Source organism: Schistocerca nitens, chromosome 7, assembly GCF_023898315.1.
Source record: "Schistocerca nitens isolate TAMUIC-IGC-003100 chromosome 7, iqSchNite1.1, whole genome shotgun sequence".
In the NCBI taxonomy this organism is placed as follows: domain Eukaryota; kingdom Metazoa; phylum Arthropoda; class Insecta; order Orthoptera; family Acrididae; genus Schistocerca; species Schistocerca nitens.
The window spans coordinates 251282621-251306746 of NC_064620.1; the positions used below are offsets into that span (position 1 = coordinate 251282621).

The following is a 24126-nucleotide window of genomic DNA, read 5'->3' on the forward strand; positions in this document are numbered from 1 at the left end:
AAAATGTAGACCGTGGAAATTAAAATGTCCTCTAGTGCCTCTCCTGCTCCAAGTCAGCCCCTTTGACGTCCTACCCCCCTTAACTTCGCGTTTAAATGCATCCAAGCTCTCGATAGCACACGACGACGTTAAGTTCTTTAGTGACCGCCTTTTCAATGACGTTTTGTTTTCCCTTGGGCCTGCACTGAGCCGATCGTTCACGGCATATGGCGGACAAGGTGACTAGTATGACGTCACAGATTCGTTGTGCGGCCCGTACTTCTCGTCGACCCCAGTCGGTGTGTCCTCTCGCGCTCCCACATTCCTCGGGAACCCGAATTGATGTTCCCTGAGATCGCCTCTACACCTCGCGAATAGGACGGGAGTCAATTTCTCATTTGGTCCGTATTTGCCCAGAGCGGAAGAAAGGTAAAATGTTCGGATGAGGACTGTGTGCGACCTGTTGTAGGCAGTGTGTGGCTGGCGCTGATGGCCGCGGGCGGTCGCGTGCTGCAGATCACGGAGACGTACGCGTTCCTGCCGCGCGAGGCGGTCACGCGCTTCCTGCTGGGCTGCACCGACTGCCAGCGGCGGCCGCGCTCGCCGTCGCCCGCCGCCTCGGCGCCCGTGTCGTCGCCGCTGCCGCCGCCGCTGCCCGCCGGCTCGCCCGCGCCCGCCGCCACGCCGGCCACCACGCCGCCCCCGCCGCCCTCGCCGTCGCCCTCGCCGTCGCCCTCCGCCGCCGCGCCGCCCTTCGTGCTGCCGCTGGCGCTGCGCGGCGCCGCGGGGGCCGCCGACCCGCCGCCCCCGCCGCCGCGCATCGACTTCAGCATGCCCATCACAACCACCTACCTCAAGCACATGCGCTCGCTCGGCTACAGCGACGAGGACGCCCTCCGGATCGACGTCGACGTAAGTACACTCGCTCTCTCCTCTTTCCGCCTTCAGCTTTTTACCGATAGACAGAGTAACTCTGCTACCGCCTGTGTTTCCGGAACAAGCTTCCACCTTAATAAACACAGGAGTCGACTGCTGGCGGCATTGAGACCATTGTAACTAATGTACAGAACACAGCCACATGTCACGAATTTTTATTTATTTTGACGGGTTTCGCTCGTCAGACTCGAGCATCACGTGGTTTGGAAATTACTGTTTACAGGAGCTTAAGGAGGAATTTTCTCATTCTGGGAAGACGAAAGAAGCTCTCTGTTTAATTTGCTAAAAACATTCAACAGCTTAGGTCGCATAAATATGTCTTTATTTAAGACAACCGGTTTTGACAGACTTTTAGTTATTACAGACCTTTTATACACAACTCGCCGTTAAAATTGCTACACCAAGAAGAAATGCAGATCATAAACGGGTATTCATTGGACAAATATATTATACTAGAACTGACATGTGATTACATTTTCACGCAATTTGGGTGCATAGATCCTGAGAAATCAGTACCCAGAACAACCATCTTTGGCCATAATAACGGCCTTGATACGCCTGGGCATTGAGTCCAACAGAGCTTGGATGGCGTGTACAGGTACAGCTGCCCATGCAGCTTCAACACGATACCACAGTTCATCAATATTAGTGACTGGCTTATTGTGACGAGCCAGTTGCTCGGCCACCATTGACAGACGCTTTCAGTAGGTGACAGATCTGGAGAATGTTCTGGCCAGGGCAACAATCGAACATTTTCTGTATCCAGAAAGGTCCGTACAGGACCTGCAACATGTGGTCGTCCATTATCCTGCTGAAATGCAGGGTTTCGCAGGAATCGAATGAAGGGTAGAGCCACGGGTCGTAACACATCTGAAATGTAACGTCCACTGTTCAAAGTGCCGTCAAGGCGAACAAGAGGTGACCGAGACGTGTAACCAATGGCAACCCATACCATCACGCCAGCTGATACGCCAGTATGGCGATGACGAACACACGCTTCCAATGTGCGTTCACCGCGATGTCGCCAAACACGGATGCGACCATCATGATGCTGTAAACAGAACCTGGATTCATCCGAAAAAATTACGTTTTGCCATTCGTGCACTCAGGTTCGTCGTTGAGTACATCATCGCAGGCGCTCTTGTCTGTGATGCAGCGTCAAGGGTAACCGCAGCCATGGTGACCGAGACAATAGTCCATGCTGCTGCAAACGTCGTCGAACTGTTCCTGTAGATGGTTGTTGTCTTGCAAACGTCCCTATCTGTTGATTCAGGGATCGAGACGTGGCTGCACGATACGTTACAGCCATGCGGATAAGATACCTGTCATCTCGACTGCTAGTGATACGAGGCCGTTGGGATCCAGCATGGCGTTCCGTATTACCCTCCTGAACCCACCGATTCCATATTCTGCTAACAGTCATTGGATCTCGACCAACGCGAGCAGCAATGTCGCGATACGATAAACCGCAATGGCGATAGGCTACAATCCGACCTTTATCAAAGTCGGAAACATGATGGTACGCATTTCTCCTCCTTGCATGAGGCATCACAACAACGTTTCACCAGGCAACGCCGGTCATCTGCTGTTTGTGTGTGAGAAATCAGTTGGAATCTTTCCTCATGTCAGCACGTTGTAGGTGTCGCCACCGGCCCCAACCTTGTGTGAATGCTCTGAAAAGCTAATCACTTGCATACCACAGCATCTTCTTCCTATCGGTTAAATTTCGCGTCTGTAGCACATCATCTTCGTGGTGTAGCAATTTTAATGGCCAGTAGTGTAATTTGCTGATGTTTATCCACATGACATCTTGGCGTGATGTCCAACGTAAAATGAACACATAACAAAAAGATTGTTTAAGACCGGAAGATGATAGCAAAATCTGTCGAAACGGGTTGTCTTAAGTATATAAATACTTACGCCATTCATACTGCTGAAAATTTTAGGAGATCATAGTGGTGACTATCTCGAATAAAACACTCCGTTTGTGTCCAGATTTTACTGGTTACAGGAATACAGCAGGTTACAGTTTGTATACCTGTCGCTATGTGTTTATTTATCGACTGCCATTCTTGTTTTAAAATTCAAGTTCTGCTTGAGTTTAAACTGCTGTATTTTATGTGATTGTAGTTTGTTGGACAGTTATACAGTGTCGTTGAAGCATATTGCACGTATTTACAAACGCTGAATGTGCCGATTTGGTACTTGCGTTTCGGCTTCGTAATGGAAATGCTACTTGTGCAGTATACCTTAGACGATTTCCTAACTGAAGAGTCCAGATTCAGCAGTGTTTACACGTCTTTTAATTAAACTACGTGTAACTGGTACAGTGCCTTCAGCCGTATTTCTTCAGAATGTGGACAAATGAATGAAGTAGAGGACATTTTTAAAGTATGAGAATATGGCAGACATTACGTATTCACAGCTTCTACGTGTGTCATTTACACCGGATTCAACAACTTATAAATAGCTATGAAGGTGGACGACTGGAATTTGGTGTTTGGGCGATTGCAAATCGACGCGTAATCCATCAATACTGTCCGTTGATGAAGCAATCTGTACTTGTGACGGTATCGGTACCACTGTTAAATCTCATCGGTGGCGCGACGAAAACCAGCCTGTCTTTATGCAGACATTTTGAGGAATGCTTCTCCGTACATGTGGTTGGTCCTGTTGTGTTACCACATCCCCTTCCAGGCCCCGTTACCAGTTCCTGCATCGTTGGAAGAGGTTCCTTTAGCTAGAAGGATGCATATGATCTACCAGCATGACGGGGCCCCTACACATTCTAGGCGTCAGGTACCACAACATCGAAACCTAAGGGAAGATAGGTCAGCCCGGAACGGTCAGGTTTCCTAACCACTAAAGACCCCGGACCTTACGCCTTTAGATCTTTGCCTGTGAGGATGGTTAAAAGCACAGTCTTTAAAGAAAAAGTAAGCCAACTGATCGTTCCGATTATGAATAGTGGTGCCTCCAAAAAAGAGGAGTTACATGTGGTGTTGTCAACAAAATTCGAAAATTTGTTGAAGTCAGAGGTGGAATTTATGAAAATGAACTTTGAACTAAATAATTTTCCTTTGCTTGGACCCTTCTGTAAGTGTGGTTGGGATTACATTCCAACAACTGCATCCCTGTACCTAGTAAAAAGTTGGACTCACGTTATATGAACGATTTACTATTTCTCCTGAAAAAAACCTGTATAACAACAGCATCACACAAACTTAATCACAAAAACTCGTCTTACTTACATTCATTGCCCTAGTGACGATACGTTTCACTTTAAAAGCAGCGCTCGGGACCACCTCAACACAAAGTAGTGGAAGTTGGATCCGCCTTGTTTATTGTAAACCCAGTATCCAGATGTATCATCCAAAGCACAGCTGCTAAAGTTACCATTGGGAAAGTAAGAACATATCAATGTACAAAAGTGAAGAGTTCTTACATCACGTGAACCTCGTTCATACTGGACTAAAACATGCAAATATACAAGCTAGCACAGTTATCAGACACGCTACGAGCTCTTACCGATCCCATCCACATATTTTGTGAGCGTTCTTAGTAGAATGTTTATTCTATTTGCATAATTGTTTAAACGGGAAATGAGATTCATTAACAAAAACAGAATAAGAAGTGTAAAATCATATGGTTCACAAATAAAATACTAAAGGTATAAATGACCACGAAGCAAGAGGTGCTTCTTTTACGTACTTCTATTCGTGTTAATCTGAAAACGACAGGCCTATATTGCTCCCACCAACAATAAACCAATGGGAGCCTGCCGTTTAGTACGAAAATGTCTCAAAGACTAAGACGCCGCCTGTTTCAAGAAAAAAACACAACTCTTGCCCCACTTAAGATTAGGAACACATTTTAACACTTATTGTTTCAGCAATATTTGCAATAGTAGTTTTAGTTTAGTAGTACTGCGTACATAGTATGTTGTGTGCTGCTATACTTTGCAGATCTCACCGTTCTCCAGCAGGTAAGTAACCGCCGTCTTGCGTCACAGCCTTGTTTACTGCCTGAATTCAAAGGTTATCGTCTAGCAAAAGTACTCCACTCGTTCTCATTACTCACCAATGATTCATTATAGAGAGAGCAGCAGTAAGAGACTCTTAGCTGGTGACTCTGGTGTTTGCGAGAGAACATCGTCACTGGATAATTACAAGGAAATGCAGTACGTCTCTTGTACATTGTACAATAGGTCTTCTGGAATGTGGACGAACTGATAAAAATGAAGTATCTCTGTAATATCAGATCACTGCATTCGTTGTTACCTTCTGGTAACATCCGTCTCGTTTAAATCCCTAGAGACACTATGAAGCGGCAAGAAATGGTACGAATAATTTCAATAAGAACGCAAACCCAAGTTTTGAATTTATTTAAAGGACTCTGAGAAAAGTGCATGAGGCAAAGAAACGGCACGCAAGACTCTGGTATGACCTGTTATAAAGTACCACCTCATTGTTTGAGATCAATTAAGGCTGCCAGAAGATGTAAAAGGAATGCAGTCATGCTGTTAGGACCACAGAAGGTTGGCACTGTCCATACGAAAGTGTAACATAAGCGCTCGGTAAAAACTTACCTGGTATTAACAGGGAGACACGCGACGTTCTTTCTTGCTAATTCGTGGAGGATAAAATTGAGGAACCGGACTCGATTTACCACGGTGCACTTAACACCATTGCATACGTAGTGTGAGGAGAACGAGAATTGTATAAGAGTAATTCGGTCGCACACTGAGGTATGTGCTCATTTCTTCTTCGCTACGTAAGAGGATGGGACGGAACCGAGTGTGGCTCATATTGGTATTCTTCGTTCGTTCATTGGGCATTAGCTTGATGAGAATGAATGTAGTTGTCATGCATGCATGGCGTTCAGACATGAACTAATACAAAACGATCGTCGAAACCAGTGTGTCTGGTGTGTTTGTGTTTTTATAAATGGAAAAATGCTCTCGAAAAAGTACTTTTTAATTTTTTTTAAATTGGTAGCATATTTGCGATGGGGCGTATTCGTATAAGAACAACAACAAAGGTAGCTATTTACTTGAGGAGGTAATGGCAGAGAATTAAAAAAACTATGTTTGGGAGATACCACAGCGCATGTGTTACCGAAATGAAATCAGTGCATTACTTCAACGTCACATATTGACTGCTCGTGATGTACACTGCCCGCAATAGTGACACTACCGAGCCGAGTACTATGACAGGCACAAAGTGCTGTATCGCACCAGGAAAAACACAGATAACTACTGGTCAAGTAGATCGCGTACAGAACATTTTTAGTGTAGTGGAAATCGGTTTGTGCAGTGAAACAGACTTCGATAAGTCGAAGTCCACAATCGTTTGTCATGTCGAACACAATCGCTTGCGTCTACCACGTTATAGTCTACTAGTCCTGTTATGTCCAGAGTTCCCATTGTTTTCCAAAACCACTTTCTACACATTTCACTTTCTTATATCTTTAATATGTCATCTAACCACGAGCTTCTCAGCTCGTTGAAGCAAATATTATATTAAAATTAGTAAAAAAAAAAACAGTTTGATCGGGCAATCATTTATTAAAAATACGACCGGTTTCGGCCTCTGGTAGTAGGCCATCTTCAGGTAATGCGCCACACGTCTGACTATGATGAGGCTTGGAACAGCTGTGCTGACCCCAGTCGCAAAATATTTTTAATAAATGACTGTGCGAGCAAGACTGTTTTTTACTGATGTTACTTTACTGACAGATCGCTGTCCCCAATAGTGTTATCCATAATGTTATATTTCCAACTTAAATTCTGACTATCATTGACCCTGTGGTGAACTTACTTTTAAGACTTCCAGAACAATTACATATGTCAGATGACACATCAAGCAAGTCGTTTTCCTGCGTCCTTACAGTCACGATAAGAGTAATGCTTCTTGAAGGAATGACAGTTCATAGACAAGACGTTCTGATGTGTCCAGTTTTTAGACCGAATCAAATGAAGTGTAAGAGGAGAGATTTGTGACAATAGAATAGAAGAAGGCGACGTGAGCGAGGCTTAGGTATCACTTAGAAAATAGCCATGCCTTTGTGCTCACAAGCTTTCCACGCAGAAAACGTCCAGATGTTTCATCGCGCAGGACACTAATTCTAACTTGAAGAGCTAGTAGTCCGACGCATGTTGTAAAACTCTGCTTAGACGCAGTTTACCCTTTAATGAGCGTCACTATAGCGGCGACAAACCGTCACATCTGTTTGCCTGCTTTAACTTCCCTTGATGCTGTACAGAACAACATGTCACCAGCGGAACGACTCGGGCTTCAGTTTACGAATCCCTCTTTGGTGAAGTTGACAATATTTCTCTTTTGCTCTTCGAGGAGATGTAGCTGAAACCAGAGGTGCTTTGTATTTTAACCTTTTCATCAGATGAAAGGTGTTGCGAATCTGAGAATTCCGCAGAGAGAAAAAAAAGTCATTGTTACACGAGCACCTATTGGCTGGCCCACCAGCACACACTAGTCAGCTGTATTAGGTAGTAACTCTTTAAGTAACCTGCATTTCCTGCTACTAAATTTATGATTTAAGCCATTTTTAACTTTTGGTACACCTTTAGGTAATTCGCTGGAAACCTAATTTTTACTGACATGATTCACGTCATTTTATCGTTACTGCGGCATTTATTTCACAGAAGAATTCTAGCATTTTTAATTCTTATTTCTTTTTCTTCTTCTTCTTCTCGTTAACTTCATGGAGCAGTCTGTTCTTTCTCCACGGAAGCCATCTTTTCCTCGATCGTCCTGTATCTCTCTTTTCTATTGGTTTGTACTTGATTACTTGTATAATGTGCGGTCCTGCCCACTCGTCGCTTACAGGGTACCTATAGGATGCTGCGTTCTCGGAATGCTATACAACAATTCAAGCAAGTCATATTAATAGTCTTTATTACAAATAAAGAAGATTGACAATACTTAACTTCGAATTTACAATGGTGTCGCAAGCGATGGGCGATATGCAAACAATCAAAGTCCTTTTCTGTATACAAGGTCCATGTAAGCAACTGAGATGGATCACACGTCACTGCTATCTTAGTGCTCTCCTAGTACTGTGCGTATACTGTGTGCCGAGGCTGGCAGTAGCGGTGCTTATATTCTCTTCGGCTAGAGGGCGAGAACAGTAGCAGTTAGACTTAGCCGGCCGCGGTGGTCTCGCGGTTAAGGCGCTCAGTCCGGAACCGCGCGACTGCTACGGTCGCAGGTTCGAATCCTGCCTCGGGCATGGATGTGTGTGATGTCCTTAGGTTAGTTAGGTTTAAGTAGTTCTAAGTTCTAGGGGACTGATGACCACAGAAGTTAAGTCCCATAGTGCTCAGAGCCATTTGAACCATTTGAAGTTAGACTTATGTACTCGGATTCCGAGTACATAAGCGCTCCAGTCTTGTTAAATAGCCAGCGCGTGATGAATATTGATTCCAAACAGGAACAGAATAAAATTGTAGCCAATCCCCACCTTCCACTGCTCAGTGACCTGGTAAACGCTGTTCTGCAGAGACCATCAGCAGAATCACTTTTGAGGGACAGTTTCAAAATGAACGACCTGTGGAGAGACCATTGGGAAGTCGTCAAACCAGCTCAGGCACCACCCACTATTGGCGCTACTTCACCACAACCAGGAATGGAACTGCCTCGCCACGTATGAAGAACAGTCAACAGCAGAAAGACGTCACTTGGCATCTGTCCAGACTCATTATACAAATGCTGGCTAACCGAACTACGGATCTGCGACTGGCCCGCATCTCGTGGTCGTGCGGTAGCGTTCTCGCTTCCCACGCCCGGGTTCCCGGGTTCGATTCCCGGCGGGGTCAGGGATTTTCTCTGCCTCGTGATGGCTGGGTGTTGTGTGCTGTCCTTAGGTTAGTTAGGTTTAAGTAGTTCTAAGTTCTAGGGGACTTATGACCACAGCAGTTGAGTCCCATAGTGCTCAGAGCCATTTTGATCTGCGACTACGGAGAATCTCGTCAGACTGATCACAGCGTTGTTACCGAATGCCGACTTAACAACATGTCAACGTCATGTCGTGCAGTATGACACAATTCGTCATTCAAATTTAGGATTAATGCATCGCCACTTTGGGATATTTGCTATTATAGATGCACCCCTTTTTCTCGGATACTTCCTGCTGCAGAAGCATCCCACTCTCTAGAAGCACATAAATTTATGTCTATCTGTTCTTAAGCTGCCAGATAAAGCGAAAAGCTGGTTCCCCTCTTTTACATCCCCAACTCCGTGCAGGACATTTTCACCTTTTTTTCATCTTGGTTCCTAAATTTTACTGTATCAAAATTTTGACAGTAGACTGTCATAGCTTGGCAACCGGTGTAGATTTTTGTTGACTAAGGCGACGACTGTTGTGGTATAGATTTCCGTATTGTCTTTCGAACCATGTTACTTATATCTTGGCGTCGGGTGAACCTTTGATAAAACAACAGGACGGCCATTAATTACGTGTATTTTTGTAACTTTTTACAAAATTTGAACTGATTCGCAGAAATTTGAAACATAGAAGTGGCGTGCGTAGAAAAAATTTTTAAAAAAAATGTTTTTCGAGTATATATGACGGTAGTATCTGTTCTCGAAAGAACACATACCGTGGATGACCATGCAGCTTTGCTAGAAATGAAATGATAATTAAATAGACACCCTAGCTGCAAACATGCGTTGATATACTTCACTGGAGAGATGCTGAAAATGTGTGCCCCGACCGGGACTCGAACCCGGGATCTCCTGCTTATATGGCAGACGCTCTATCCATCTGAGCCACCGAGGGCACAGAGGATAGTGCGTCTGCAGGGACTTATCCCTTGCACGCTCCCCGTGAGATTCACATTCCCAAGTGTGGACATGTTGGAAGTCGGCTTTCAGCCGTGATACCGTGCGGACGGGCTCGGCGCGCCGGGCAGTGCTCCGCAGGTGTTGTTGTTTACCCGCTAGCGCGCGGTCGCGTCGTTGTATTGCCGTATAGTACCTGTACCGACCCGACATGGCGTTCTCATATCGAAAAGCTACAATCAAACTAACGTTCAACGCATCGTACACGAGACCGAAGGCCCATGAAATTGAACGGTTTCTACGAGACATCATGCACATAGAACCACAAGAACTGATAGGAATTCATCTGTCTATTGTAACCAGCACAGTGTACCTCAAACTGATTGACGAAGCGGCCTGCGACAGATTACTCCAACGATCTACAAACGGCTTTCGCTTCTGTCACGCGGACGGTAATGTGAGCGTGGTAGGAGTTGACCATGCTGGTCTGGGGGTGCGTACCGTGCGCATCTTTGAACTACCGTTCGAAGTTCCTGCCAACCTAGTCGTTGATGCGCTGCGGCCATACGGCACAGTTCTGAGCCACACAGAGGAGAAATGGAACACATTCGAAACGTACCCTGTCCTTAACGGGGTACGACAAGTGCGCATAGAACTTAAGAAGCACGTTCCATCGTATGTTTTCGTTGGTGGCTGCCGCGCAATTGTTATATATGATGGACAACCGAGGACCTGCTCGGGCTGCGGCCAGGAGGGCCATGTTAGAACTGAGTGTCTGCAGCGTCGCCTCGTTCAGGTGCCCCGCAATGAACTTCCCCACCGATCCACTATGACCTCTCTCCCGCTCACATATGTGGAGGCGGCACGACATGATGTGATGGATGATCAACACCTGCTACCTCCTAAAGCCGCTGCCAGCTCCGTTGGAGAGTCAGCGCCGTCGACGACGCCGCAACCCAACGGTGCAGATGTTCCTACAACCCCTGCCCACCGCAGCGTCGTGGGCACCCAGCCACCGTCACTGTCGGGATCGGACACAGGGATTCCTAGCGACCGAGACTGTGTCGAGCCCCGCCCTCCAGTGGATGTCGAATCTCGGACCCGCAAGCAAAAATCACCCAAGCGACACAAGAAGAGGCGATTGTCAGCTGACGAACAGGACAGGGATGTGAAGCCGGCAGAAGACATCGACTTCGTTGACTCGTCCACAATTGCAACGGACTCCAGTGGCATCATTCACCAGAAGGTGCCTGAAGACAAGGAACACTCTCCTAACTCTGGTGGCCCAGAAACCGAGGCGCATTACGTCGACTCCAAAAATGTGGGCTCCTGTGAAAGCGACCAGCCCCCAAAGACTTCACAATCGTCTCTTGGTGATTGGGCAGACGATATGGAGGCAGATGATGCACAGAAAACATCGATATCTCCACCAGAGCCCATGGCTGACATTGAGCCCGGAGGGCTCTGCCAGTCAGGGACTCATACGGCACAGTAATGCACAGCATGCAGATGGATGGCTGTGTGGTGTGTGAGATCACTGTGGGCTTGCACCGGCACACTGCCTCCGCCACTTGATATGTCTCAGTCATACCGTGTGGGAACAGTCAATGTAAATGGTGTCCACTCCACTGTCAAGACCCGCATGTTACACGACATGATCAGTGCGGCAGACTTGGACATTGCCCTCCTCCAGGAGGTCCGTCCCGAGCTGCGTTTAGACCTATATGGCTACACCACGTACAGCCTACCCGTAGGTGATGGCGCAGGAGGAACGGCCATCCTTCTCCGAGATGGCATAGACGCGACGGACGCGACGTACTTGCCGAACGGGCGAGGCATCGCACTCACACTTGGCGCAGTCCGCCTCATTAACGTCTACGCTCCCTCCGGTAATTCGCACCGTGGTGACAGGCAGGTCTTCTATTCGGAGGAGGTAGCCCCACTTTTTCAAGGCAATATGGACCATTACATAGTGGGCGGCGATTTTAACAGTGTTCTGCGGCCCGAGGACCAGATACCGCATTACGTCCCATGTCCAGCTCTACAAGCATTGATACGTGACCTCGCGCTCCACGACACATGGCTCGTACATCATGGGACCCAGAGTGGATATACGCACTTTACCAGCCATTCTGCCAGCCGTCTGGACCGGATATACGTCTCGCGTGCCCTCCGCACAGCAACCCGTGATGCAGAACTCTGGCCGACGGCCTTCACGGACCATCTCGCGTACATCTGCACTGTCACCTTGCCCCGGCAACTCACAAGACGCAGCAGGGGCCCGTGGACGCTGAACGTCTCCCTCCTTCGCGAGGAAGCGTGTCGGCTAGCAGTCACTGACACGTGGCGTCGATGTATCAGGCGCCTGCCCATGTATGCTTCCACGTTGCTGTGGTGGCTGGGATGTGTCAAACCTGCACTCCGAAAGACCTTGATGGCCTACGGGCGTGACAGATCGAACTGGCAAAGGGCAACATCGGAATTTTACTATACAGCGTTACGTGAGCTGGCGACGCAACCGCCGTCTCCCGAACGTCAGATGTCCGTACAACGCATCAAAGCTCGTCTACTTCGCATCAGGACAGAACAGCTAGAAGGTGTCCGCATCCGTGCGCGAGTGCAAGACTGTATCCCCAACGAAACAGCGTCAGTGTATCACATTGTGCGCGAGAGGCGCCACCGCAAACGTCAGCTCATTACGGCGGTAAACACGGAGGAGGGCGGCCGCGCAGTGACACAAACGGACATCGCGCACACGTTCGCCAGACACTATGGGACCTTGTACATGGAAGATCCGCGAAATGTACGTGATTATGACGAGCTGTTGCACGATTTTCCCGCCCCTCGGGACGTGGCACCCGATGATAGTCTGCTGTTGCCCATAACACCCGACGAGCTGACATCGGCCTTGGCACGTGGAGCACCGAACAAGTCGCCTGGACCGGACGGCTTACCCCTGGAATTCTACCGCACTTTTTACCACCTTATGGGTGACAAGTGGCTCCAAATGTTTCAAGACCTGCTCCGCCCTGATTTCACTGTCCCCACAGAATTCACAGAAGGCATCTTGATCCCAGTACCGAAACCGAATGGTGGTTGTAGGTGGCAGGATTTTCGCCCACTCACACTCCTCAACAACGACTACAAGATCTTCGCCCGTATCCTCCGCGCGCGTCTCCACACCGCTATCGGGACTGCCATCCACACCGATCAGACATGTTTAGGTGGTGTCAGCAACATTCATACGGCGTTAGGAGCATACCGCGACGTTATTGCTTTGACGGCGGCCTGCAAAATACGAGGCGCCCTTGTCGCCGTAGATTTTGACCACGCATTCGACCGAGTCGACCACGGCTTCTTACGCGCAGTTTTGCAACACATGGGCCTCTCTCCGGAGTCTGCACAGGTGGTCCTTCGACTGGTCCACGGAGCGCGCTCCCGCATGATGGTCAACGGTTATCAGTCTGGTCACATTGTTGTTGGACGGTCAGTGCGACAAGGGTGCCCCCTGTCGGGTATATTATTTGCTGCAGCGCTTGAACCAGCTTTACATGGTCTACGGCAGCGATTAACTGGTATCTCCTTGCGGGACGTGACCTTTCGTTGTGGTGCATTCGCCGATGACGTGGTGTTCCTGGCCAGATCAGAGGATGAAATGCATATGGCGCTACAGTGGCTACGCCAGTACGGGGCGGTCGCTGGGAGTGTCATCAACGTGAAGAAGACAAAATACATGGATGTCGGACGGGGGCTTTCCCACACAACGGCGGTGCCCTTTGACAAGGTGCCCGTACTCAAGTGTTTAGGAGTGCAATTCTATAGCAATGTCCGCCGCACGGCGGCGGCTACGTACCGTCGGCTCCTACACCAGACACGTGCTCTGCTGCAGGACAACAAACTGCGTCGCTTGGATATGCTCCTCAGAACACGTTATGTCAACACCTATCTTGTCTCAAAACTGAACTATTTTGCGCATATCCTTCCCTTGACAGCTACGATGGCCGACAGATTTCAAGCAGCATATGGACATTTCGTAAGCACCGGTCTGGTTTTTAAAGTCCGATACGCCACCCTGACACTGCCGCAGCGGGCGGGCGGCATCGGTTTAATTAATGTATATAACCGTGCGCGATCGCTTTATATCAACACTATGCGTCGCCAGTGGACCTCTGCCCACGCCACTCTGACGGGCACCCTGATTGCGGAAGTGGCGCCACACTCTCTGCATCCCCCGGTTTCTGTAGGACACATTTCATCGGCACTCACCCACATCAGAGAGTTCTTGATTGACTTTAGCTACTTACGGTCAGAACTCCCGACGACACGGAAGCCCAGCACAAAAGACTATTATCGCCTCTATCAACAGCAGCAACCTGTAAATACGGTCACCCACAGACAGCCTGAAGTCGCCTGGAACACTGTGTGGCGAGCGGTACACACGCCTTTTCTACCTACGACGGTGCGTTCATTGTGGTACGTGGTTGTGAATGGGAAGTTCGCTACTCGTCAGAGGCTACATTCCATACATCTGACGGACGACCCCTTGTGTCCGACATGCTCAGTCGCTGACTCGGATGCACACCGTCTGACGTGTGCCGCGACCAGCGAGTGCTGGCTACTGACGCAGCGCATGCTGGCGTTACTCTTGCGGCGATTGCCGGTGTCTATCTCCCCTGATGACGTATTGCGCCCCGACGGCGTATACTTTCCATCAACCAGAACGAACGCCGTTAACTGGCTGAAAGGCATGGCCGTTTACTATATATTTTGCGATGCTCCCAAAGGCACACTCGACTTTTGGTCCCTATTGATGACGACACATGCGGCTTTCAGCCGCCACCCGAAGTACAGAACTCGTTTCGCTAATTATTTAGGTTCATTATTTGCGGATCCTCCTGCTCACTGGGGCGTTCCGGGTATGAGACGCTGAAAATGAAGAAGAATTCTGGAGCATATTGATCCTCTACGGACGGAATAGGGGGGAACCCCTCCCAACAGACGAGAAGACGACCCGGACGCTCGGCTACGGCAGTTGTAGGATCTTTCTTTGTAATGAAACAAAATAAATCTATAATACAAAAATAAATGTTATAAAAATTAAAGAAATAAATAAATAAAACAACATCGACAAACCCAGTACATCCTCTTCCTTATCCTTCGATCCTCGAACTCGAACACGTTGCTTGGGCGTGGCGGCGGGATGGCCAGGCTTCGGGTGTCGACCCCTGCCCTACCCGTCGTCCTGCTCCTGCAGCGGTTCATTCGATAAAAAAAAAAAAAAAAAAAAAAAAAAAGATGGATAGAGCGTCTGCCATGTAAGCAGGAGATCCCGGTCGGGGCACACATTTTCAGCATGTCCCCAGTGAAGTATATCAACGCCTGTTTGCATCTAGGGTGTCTATTTAATTATCATTTTGTTTTTCGAGTGTAAAATTCGAATGAAGGTCGATTTTTGAAAGTGAGTTTTCTTTTTATCGTAAAGATGCATTTTTTTGTTATTTTGATTCACTTTAAATCGTTTCCGCACATTCGGTTCACGTAATAAAGAATTTTCCGTGGTACACTTAGCTCGACTTAAAACCATCGTATCTCATCTGTTAAAAATATATTCTAAAAAAGAATTTGTTTCGATTTTATCCATTTATCTACCTTAGTGCAGAGTTTGAAGCGATTCCTACAAGTTTAGAGTACAGAAGTGGCACCCTTCAGAAACCTCCCAGAAAAAGGTGGTTCTTGCACGAAAATCCGATCTAAGCATGAGTTTTTCGTACGGTAAAAATTTATCTTAAATCGAGGTCTGATACACCGGTAGACCAAATTTGAACAATTAATCTCGTTCTAGTCCGTATTATTTAAGGGAGCAGTTTTTGCACGTAAAATTCAAATAGTGCACATACAAATGGTACCATTGCCTGAGAATTGATTTCACGTCATTTAAAATCTTCTGCAGAAGGAATTAATTCTTCGCACAATTTGCCAGACCTTGCTTAACATACTGTAAACAGCTACAGGAAGACAGATGTTGGAATGGCTACGCTAATGGCCACTGATGCGGGCCAAACCAAAACCTTTTTACCCCACATTCCTAGCTCAAATAAGAACCGAGAACCAAGACCCACCAAACCGCTATTCTGCGCCCGGTCTTTCCATCGTACGTTTGTTACAGCGCTTCCGCGTTGTGACGATTAAGTGATACTGAGAATTCTTATGCTTCTGTCATTCACATTTATTTTTGAAGGCATGTGACGATAATGGCTACACTGTCCGTTTTTGTGCAAACAGTTACTGGACTTACAAACTTCATTTATACCCTGAACAGCGATGGGTGAACAGCACTGACATAATGATTCTGCCGAAGTAAAGAAAGTCGTGCCTACAAAAAACTTGTCTCTCCTTTGGGGGGGACCACAGTCAAGTAGAATTTTCGGAAAGAAATTTCCGCCGTTTGACTGTTAATTGATCATGTATTTTACACAATCATAATTTCGGCTTTATAGCATGTTGAAATGTTAAAAAATTTTCTCAGCTGTCTGTGACATGTCATAGCCTAAATACCGGGTGATCAAAAAGTCAGTATAAATTTGAAAACTTAATAAACGACGGAATAATGTAGATAGAGAGGTAAAAATTGACACACATGTTTGGAATGACATGGGGTTTTATTAGAACCAAAATGCAGGATGGCGCTCCACCCCATATTGCTAGACGCGTGAAAGATCTCTTGCGCGCGTCGTTTGGTGATGATCGTGTGCTCAGCCGCCACTTTCGTCATGCTTGGCCTCCCAGGTCCCCAGACCTCAGTCGGTGCGATTATGGGCTTTGGGGTTACCTGAAGTCGCAAGTGTATCGTGATCGACCGACATCTCTAAGGATGCTGAAAGACAACATCCGACGCCAATGCCTCGCCATAACTCCGGACATGCTTAACAGTGCTGTTCACGACATTATTCCTCGACTACAGCTATTGTTGAGGAATGATGGTGGACATATTGAGCATTTCCTGTAAAGAACATCATCTTTGCCTTTGTCTTACTTTGTTATGCTAATTATTGCTATTCTGATCAGATGAAGCGCCATCTGTCGGACATTTTTTGAACTTTTGTATTTTTTTTTTTTTTGTTCTAATAAAACCCCATGTCATTCCAAGCATGTGTGTCAATTTTTACCTCTCTATCTACATTATTCCGTGATTTATTCAGTTTTCAAATTTGTACTGACTCTTTAATCACCCGGTACTTTAATATTTCACTATGCACTTGAGAATGGCCATAAATCCGAAAACACGACTGTGCAAAATAAATGAACAATTGCCAGTCAAAGAGCGGAAATTTCTTTCTGAAAAAAAAAGACTAGAAAATGCCTCGCCTAAATTGTAAAAGACATGACGCACTGTACACAGTGCTTCCTGTAAGGAGTGAGCAAAGACGAGATAGGCCTGCACGCAGCAATCGTGCAGCTTGGCACGCCGTGGCCGATCCCGGTTTAGTAACATCAATTGGGCTACATGCAGCGTGGCCACGGGCGACGAGGTGTTTGCATTGTACACGCGTGTGCTGGCGCCACAGGAGCGCGTGTCGGATCGAATGCCAGGCTCGCCTTTCACGATGCACGCGCAGAAGACAATGGCAGAGCCGTTCGGGTTGCAATTGCAGAGCTGTGTCCCGGGGGCGCCTCGACGACGGGCGCGGACACAGTGGACGCGGCATGCTGTCGCGGGCACGAGGCAGCAGGCCCGAGGGCAGAGATCGTCTGGCCAGCGAAGGGCTCCGCCGGACTCGGCTGCGCTGCTGCCGGAAGCGAGAGCGACGCACAAAGGGCTGCGCGGACCTCGCAGTGCGAGCCCTTCTGACGCAGCGCAGCGCTGTCCGCAAACGCTGGAAAAAGACCAGCGGTGGCTCCTCATTAGGGCAGCCGTGGCCAGCGCTCATACGCCCCGTTAATGACAGCTTGCGCGCGCAAAATTGTTTATGGTAATTAGCGGGCTGGGGGAGGGAGGGGGGGATGGTATGCCGGCGTCGGATTGCGTAGCGAACGCGCTGCATCCCCCCCACTCCCTGGCCAACCACCCCACTCCTCTTCCTACCCCCCCTCCCCACCCTCTGTAATAAATGCAGTTTCGGAGGCGGCCGGCAGCTGGCAGCCAGCGCAGTTGGCGCAATGCAGCGTGATGCCAAACCGTATGCATTTACATTAATTCTCTGCGCACGGCCCCGTACAAGTGTGCGTGAGTGCGTGTGTGTCTGGGGCGGGAGAGGGAAGCTGTGCACCAGTTTTATGCCTTACAGTGGTCTCCATTTCAGTTGTTGATACGAGCGAGGGTAGAACGTTGCACGTATCTCTTCCCTGCAGCGGAAGCAGATTGACGTGCCGAGTGAAAAGTAGAAGCTGTTCTTTCTTGTGAGTCTAGACATCCGCGGCTGTTGTCGTTTTCAACAAAATTTTTCCCACTACAAGACCGTTTAGTCATGTCGTTACTGTGATCAACAGCTGTTCTTTGTAATGCCCAACAGATATAATAATAATAATGGCGTGTGACGAGGGCCTCCCGTCGGGTCGACAGCTCGCCTGGCGCAAGTCTTTCGATTTGACGCCACTTCGGCGACTTCCGCGTCGATGGGGATGAAATGATAATGATTAGGACAACACAACACCCAGTCCCTGAGAGGTGAAAATCTCCGACCCAGCCGGGAATCGAACCCGGGCCCGTAGGAATGACAGTCTGTCGGGCTGACCTCTCTCTCTTTTTTTTCCCGCGCTGACCACTTTTACATATATAATCTTTATTGAACAAACTGAGAGTATATATATATATATATATATATATATATATATATATATATATATATATATAAAGCAACAGTTCTTCAAGGTACCAGTTAAACGTATACAAATGAGTGTTACGGAAACAAATTATTAGAATAACATTAAATACAACAAAATATAACATATTCTGTCTTCTTCCCTTTTTTTTAATAATCTTTATTGAACAAACTGAAAGCACATATATATACACTATGCAAGAGTTCTTCAAGGTACCATTTAAACATATACAAATGACTGTTATGTGATGTCCTTAGGTTAGTTAGGTTTAAGTAGTTCTAAGTTCTAGGGGACTGATGACCATAGCTGTTAAGTCCCATAGTGCTCAGAGCCATTTGAACCATTTTTGAATGACTGTTAGTTAAACAAAAAATATTAGAAAAACATTAAATACAACAAAATATAACATATTCTGTCTCCTTCCTTTTTTTTTTCTTTCGTCGATGCATGAGAACGTGGATAAGGGTGTTGCATCATGTGACAGGTAGGCATGGTACACCCCAACTTTGAGGGGGGTCAAGGAAGACGCTGCGGAGATAACCGGCAAAAATTTGTCGGTAAGATCGTTTTCGGGTGAGGGTGCTATGTGCGGTCTCAACTTTGTACCAGAAGTCAAGGACTGTATGCGGACCACTCTGAAAGAGGTATTCTAAAGCCTATCCACGAAACCAGATTAGGGTATGGTGCTTAGCAAGAGGGTAGTGAAATGTCTGGGGCAACAACAGGAAATCCGGGGTAACCGTCGTTGGCGGGCACGGAGGTAAAAGCCCACGATTCGTTGGATGAGGAGCCATACGTTTCGTTTCGTTTCAGGGCGGCTGGTAAGACGGTGTTCGTCGGTGTCTTCGAGCTGACAGTCAGGGCAGAGTGGGGAGGTGGCCAATCCTATGCGATAAAGTCGGCTATTATCACTCAGCTACTGGGGGCGGACCCAACAGATATAAAATATACAGGGTGTTTCAAAGTCCACGCATCAGTCATCAAGGTCTGACAGATCAAGTCATGGGAAACAATTTCTGCTAGAGACAAAATTTTAAATACAAACTTTCACGGCCGGAATTGTCACAATTAATAAAATATTCCGGGCTATTATGCCGTGGTCGAAGAGATTTCACTTTAAAACCCCAAAATGTTCACTGACGTTTCGCGGTGACACTAGGTATCATTTACTATTCGCCGGCCCGAATATCGCCGAGTTTGTTCCGAATATCCAGCAGAAGTTTCGCTGGGAAGCCCTTACACATCCTCCACAAAGTCCCGATCTCTCTCCACGCGTTTTCTATATTTTTGGAGCCCTCGAGAAAGACATTCGTGCCCTCGATTCGCTTCAGACGAGGAGCACACTCCTGACTACAATAACGATCCCGTAGGCAATTGTAAAAGTCTTCCCATGGAGGCAATGACCGCCTTCTTCCACAGTGCGATAAATATATTAACAGTTACATCGATTACTTTTGAAATAATAAATAGTTTACTTACTTTTTAGGGTTCCGTGCCTACGTCTGTAAAAACGGAACTCTTAAAGAATCGCTTTGCTGTCCGTCTGATGTCTGTCTGTCTGTCTATGCGACTGATACATTTTCTCAGGAACGGGTTCATAAAAATTTTAAGCTTCTGTGTCAATGCAATCAAATGATACGGTCATGTATGAGATATATTTTGATACTCGAAAACTCACTCATCAAAATCTGTAGGGTACTTCCCGTCGACGTAGGATAATGAAATTTGGCAAGAAATAAGGTTTCACAGTACTACTAAAGTAAAAAAAATCTGAATATTCTTCAATTGTAATTTTATCACTTAAAAATATTTTTCGCCGTTAGAATATACTTTGCATTATCATCCGTAAAACATAATAGACGAACGTTCCCGCATGCAAACATAAAATGTAAGTTGTCACATTTTAGTAAGTAAATAATTTTTTTTTATTAAATCTTCTGTATCTACATAAACTGAAGCCCTTGCTCGCTTCTTTTTCTATGTCCGGACTAGTCTGAGGAAACATAGTAGAGATGTTGATACGATCTTGGAATTCCGGGGACCGATATCTTGCACTATCTACATCGAAATTAGGCAAAAATCGCTGAGATTTTCGATTCCCAATATGGACTATATGCACGACAGCCTCAGTACGCGAATCTTACGCGGACTTGGACAATTTCGTTTCATCTGTCTTGTTGTCACTTGACTGTCCCTTATAGTGACGTCTACTAATCAGGTGTGCTAGCTACACCAGTAAATTGTCAGAACGACTGTCTACAAGAAAACTTTAAGAACAAGAGTCTGTGAGTGGAGAAAGATATTTTAGAAACGATGAGGAGCTTTAATTTTGCTTGGCCTACCCATTCCATAAGGAATAGCTGACTGGATTACAGGCAAAACGCAAGGCATAGGCGTACTACAGAGTGGCTACGCTCTGTCGCTCTCAGGGGCATAACCTACACAAAAGGACGCCTTACGTCCCTAGCAAGCGTCAGTTAACATTCTGTCTGTAACAAAAGGTGTTCCCCATGACGCGATCTATCACCCCTAGGCCCTGCGTTTAGACCTAACGATGTCAAAACAAAGTGTTTTACAGAAATGAATAATGTACCCAGTGGGACGGCATAAACGTTCTCAGACATGTTTGGGCGCCAAAAAGAGACAACGAAAACAATCGTTAAAAGGAAGAGGTATTTCCATAAAAGTTGCATCTGAATTCCTATAGTTTACTGTTAGAGCTTGAGATCAAGGCGAGAAAATTCAAGCATCATTTCGGACACAGATGCAGTGGCTTTCCTCAGGGTGATACATTAAATTATATAAAGGTAAATGTTAAAGCCTGTGACAGAAGCCTATCACCGGGATACTGGTCTAATTGCAGGCTGAGTGGAGACTTTCTTCGCCACGGCACTAGGAAGGGGAGGGTGTCGAGCCCATGTGTGCAACTAATGGGCATTTGATGCAATTTTACTAACGCAACTGGCCATTTTCCCTCTTTATTTCGTCCGCAGCTCGTGGTCGTGCGGTAGCGTTCTCGCTTCCTGCGCCCGGGTTCCCGGGTTCGATTCCCGGCGGGGTCAGGGATTTTTCTCTGCCTCGTGATGACTGGGTGTTGTGTGCTGTCCTTAGGTTAGTTAGGTTTAAGTAGTTCTAAGTTCTAGGGGACTGATGACCATAGATGTTAAGTCCCATAGTGCTCAGAGCCATTTGAATTTGAACCTCTTTATTTCCTGCATCTTGCGAGGTTATGATTTACAGCCTGGTTACCTCAGAACGGAGCTTTTAACTACATCGTGTCAGACTTGTTGGTCCATAATTTGAATGCATTTCACTGCATGACTGTAGTTAATGATGATGTTTTTCTGTGCATATTTAATTCTGTTTTACGATTTGAACAATCTGAAGATGGTTGTAGAAAGCATCTGAAACTAATCATCACGCTTTGTGTAACTAAAATTACGGTCTACACGTTAAAAGTCTTTTTCAAAAATGGTTCAAATGGCCCTGAGCACTATGGGACTTAACATCTGAGGTCATCAGTTCCCTAGAACTTAGAACGACTTAAACCTAACTAACCTAAGGACGTCACACACATTCATGTCCGAGACAGGATTCGAACCTGCGACCGTAGCAGTCGCGCGGTTCCGAACTGAAGCGCCTAGAACCGCTTGGCCACGACGGCCAGCAAAAGTCTTTTAGTATTTAATAGATTACGATAAGAACGCTGTCTCCTTCCTGACAATGCCAGGCCTCACTTATTTATTGGATCTTGAACCAAGTGAGCGTTGTTGGTTGGATGTTCATACCACCGTCGCAGCCCGTTGCAGCTCACGTCGGATGAAGTGATACTGCCTGAATCAACCCAGGGTCGTCTGCGTGACTACGGACGAGTTGGTGATGGATCTTATAGGACGTCGGACAAGAGAGACTTATGAGAAGCGATCTTCTCGCGCAAGTTTACCTTAGCTGCTTTCCTCCTCAGATCTTGTGGAGCAGTGTTAGGTAGGACACGTAACTAACGAATGGGAGTAGGTCTAGATAACCCTCATTGCTTCATTAACCTGCACACCAGTCTCTCTAGCGTGGGTGCTATTTCCTCACATATGAGCGCAATATTCACCAGTAGAATACACAAGATGGAGTACAGTAGAGCGTAGAGTACAGGCGTCCGCACCCGAACTGCTTCTGGCAGTCTTGGGTTGGTGCATAAGTTCGTGGGGTTCATCCATGAGTTTAATAATAAACCCATCATGTACACATAACAGAGACTTTAGTAATCAATAATATGATCTCCTTCACTATTTACAACAGTCTGCCAATGCTGGAGTAACTTTTCCATTTTACGACTGTAGAAACCACATGTTTTGAGGTGAACACGTCGAGCTATGTTCGGAGCGCATTGGCATCCGTAAAGGAAGTTCCTTGAAGGTTGTTCAATAGAGGGCGGAGAAATTGAAAATCTGAGGGTGCAAGACCAAGTGAATAATGTCGGTGCGGAATGAATTCCCAACCCAACTCCGGTATAGCGTTTGCTGTCAGTCTAGCAGAATGCGGGCAGGCTTTAACGTGGAGTACCACCAGTTCACGCAGTCTCCAAAAAAATGGTTCAAATGGCTCTGAGCACTATGGGACTCATCATCTGAGGTCATCAGTCCCCTAGACTTAGAGCTAATTAAACCTAACTAACCTAAGGACATCACACCCATTCATGCCCGAGGCAGGATTCGAACCTGCGACCGTAGCAGCAGCGCGGTTCCGGAATGAAGCGCCTAAAACCGCTCGGCCACAGCGGCCGGCACGCAGTCCTCCTGGTGACTCTTCGTGGACTGCTTGTGTAAGACGTCTCTCTTGTTGACAATAAATGTCAGCAGTGATGGCTACACCTCGGGGAGGCAGTTCGTAGTGCACCGTACCGTCGTTGTGCCACAAGATGCGTAACAATATCTTTTGTGGATGCGTGTAGGTCTTGTTGCTTTGTTTGGGAGCAACCATTCCTTTCTTTCTCTTACGTTAGCATGAAGACACCATTTCGCGTCACCAGTAACGATACAGAATAGGAATGGTGGGTTTTGTGCACGAGCCAATTGATGACGAGCAAACAGAGATGCACATATGGTCACACGCTGATTTTTGTGATCTTAGGTTAGAGCATGTGGTACCCATACACCCGATTTCTGAACCTTCCCTACTGCATGAAAATGTCGCACGATGGTGGAATGATCACAGTTCATCACATCTGCCAGTTCTCGATTACACTGACTTGGATCATTGTGGATTACGAGGTGTGGCTAGAAAAAAACCGGACTAGTACTGGTGAAACAATAAAACGAATGCAATAAGGCTGAAAGTCGCGTGGCCTGTCACGTGACTCTCGCTCCGCCTACTGCTCGAGTTTCATCTGCCTCCTGCACTCAGTCTGCCCGTGGCGTCTGTTTTAAGTAGTTGACGTTTTGTCTGTGCGTCGGAAAATGTTGAGTGTACAGAAAGAACAGCGTGTTAACATCAAATTTTGTTTCAAACTAGGAAAATCTGCAAGTGAAACGTTTGTAATGTTACAACAAGTGTACAGCGATGATTGTTTATCGCGAACGCAAGTGTTTGAGTGGTT

The 24126-nt window shown here is 46.8% G+C and overlaps 1 protein-coding gene and 1 non-coding gene across 2 annotated transcripts in view; one reads left to right on the top strand and one right to left on the bottom strand.

The window, feature by feature from the left end:
* Nucleotides 1-770: 770 nt before the first annotated feature.
* Nucleotides 771-24126, top strand: part of LOC126195088 (uncharacterized) — a 129170-nt gene continuing 105814 nt past the window's right edge. The window contains exon 1 of the mRNA XM_049933550.1: nucleotides 771-891. Within this exon, the coding sequence (XP_049789507.1) occupies nucleotides 811-891 (81 nt within the window). The 5' untranslated portion in view covers nucleotides 771-810. The remainder of the gene's footprint in view (nucleotides 892-24126) is intronic.
* Trnai-uau (transfer RNA isoleucine (anticodon UAU)) lies at nucleotides 9641-9715 on the bottom strand. The gene has a single exon. It is a non-coding gene; the product is annotated as a tRNA-Ile (tRNA).